Source organism: Nannospalax galili, unplaced genomic scaffold (genome assembly GCF_000622305.1).
Source record: "Nannospalax galili isolate Female #2095 unplaced genomic scaffold, S.galili_v1.0 scaffold936, whole genome shotgun sequence".
NCBI lineage: Eukaryota > Metazoa > Chordata > Mammalia > Rodentia > Spalacidae > Nannospalax > Nannospalax galili.
In genome coordinates, this window is record NW_008337142.1 from 1,703,848 (window position 1) to 1,705,709 (window position 1,862).

Below are 1,862 nucleotides of genomic sequence, written 5' to 3' on the forward strand. Positions count from 1 at the left end.
TTGTACAGTAAACAGTATTCTGAGTGATTTAAACCTACAGTTCTTTGTATTGTTCAAACAGCCTTGTGAATTATTGCTATTATTCCTTTTTATAAATGTTTCTACTTCTCTGTGGAGATCACTAAAGGTTTAATTGTGGGCCTCATGCATGGGTAAATCAGATTTCAGCAATGTATTCATGATGCTTTCTTTATTTTGACAGGTAAAACACAATTTCAAAATGTCTCTGGCCAACAGCAGTAAGGTGAATGAGTTTATACTCTTGGGACTGACTGACAACCCAGAGCTGCAAGTTCCCCTGTTCATAACTTTCACCCTCATCTATGTCATCACTCTCACTGGGAACCTAGGCATGATCTGGTTGATCTGGATGGACTCTCATCTCCACACCCCCATGTATCTTTTCCTCAGTAACCTCTCTCTGGCAGACTGTGTTTATTCCTCAGCTGTAACTCCAAAGGTGATGGCTGGGCTTATTGTGGGGGACAAAGTCATATCCTATGGGGGATGTATTGCACAAATGTTCTTCTTTGTGACTTTTGCAAGCGTTGACTGTTTCCTACTTGCTGTCATGGCCTTTGACCGTCATGCAGCAGTCTGTAAGCCTTTACATTACACTACCACCATGACGACAAGTACGTGTATTTACATGGTGATCAGCTGCTATGTCTTCAGCTTGGTTGAATCTTCTGTCTACACTGGGTTTATCTTTGACCTCTCCCTCTGCCACTCTAAGGTGATCCATCACTTTTTCTGTGATATCCCCCCAATCCTGGCCCTTTCCTGCTCTGATATCTATGTGAGTGAGATTGTGCTTTTTATTTTAACATCTTTCAATGTCTTTTTGGCCCTCATAGTCATCATGACCTCCTATGTATTCATAGTCATTGCCATCCTGAGGATGCGCTCAGCTGAAGGTCGGGAGAAAGCTTTCTCCACCTGTGCCTCCCACCTCACTGCTGTGACTATATTCTATGGAACTATCATTTTCATGTATCTGCAACCCAGTTCTAGTCACTCAATGGAGAATGATCAAATGGCATCTGTGTTCTATACAATAGTAGTTCCCATGTTGAACCCAATTGTCTATAGTTTAAGGAATAAAGAGGTTCGTAATGCTTTCAAGAAAGCCAATGAGAAGATGAAGACTGTTCATCATGTAATTTTAATTAGAGATTTACACATTTTACACAATCAATTATCTATTGTATAGAAAAATCCCCCCAATTTAGTGACTTACAGTGGTAGCTTACTTTTGCAATGTATATTTTATCAAATTTTTGTTAATATTCAAAAAACGTTGATAATATTCAGACCCCTCTCACTTATATAGCCCCCCATAGTCCCACCCCCACTGTATTACATGCATTCTTCAATATATGTTTAGGCCTGTCGAGTCAAGCTTTTGTACCCAGATGTCTATCAGTACAAGTCCATCCACCGGTGTCCATTGAGCATATCTAGAGTCACATATTTCTGTGTGAAGGAAAACTCCTTTGTTTATTCATTGCTTACTCATGAGGTTTTCTTTATGTTGTAGAACTTCAAATGAGCTGAGTTTTCCAACATGGTCTTAATTGCTTTTCTTGATTTTGATACAGGCCATTCCCTAGGTTATCTTTGCTCATTCCTCTTTGATCTCTTATCCTTCAGAATGTGGTCCAGCTTTCCTACCTAACATCTTCAGGCTAATATTCTGACAGAATGAAAGATTACTTATGGACTTCTTCAAGTCTGAAATTATAACTCATATATTTCCTATACCACTTTACACTGAAGAATGGAATTCAAAATTCTGACCAACAGTGAAATATAAAGAAGGTGATAGTGGGACTGGAGAGATGGCTCAGTCGTTAAGAACA

General features: G+C 39.3%; 1 protein-coding gene across 1 annotated transcript; it reads left to right on the plus strand.

The window, feature by feature from the left end:
- Positions 1–220: 220 nt before the first annotated feature.
- On the plus strand, positions 221–1,213 carry LOC103733414 (olfactory receptor 5B2-like). Its single transcript, XM_008832216.1, has one exon. The coding sequence runs from the start codon at positions 221–223 to the stop codon at positions 1,211–1,213; it is 993 nt and encodes a 330-aa protein (XP_008830438.1).
- The last annotated feature ends 649 nt before the right edge of the window (positions 1,214–1,862 follow it).

Coding starts and splice junctions, on each gene's coding strand:
- LOC103733414 (XM_008832216.1), top strand. CDS start 221: ATGTCTCTGGCCAACAGCAGTAAGGTGAATGAGTTTATACTCTTGGGA.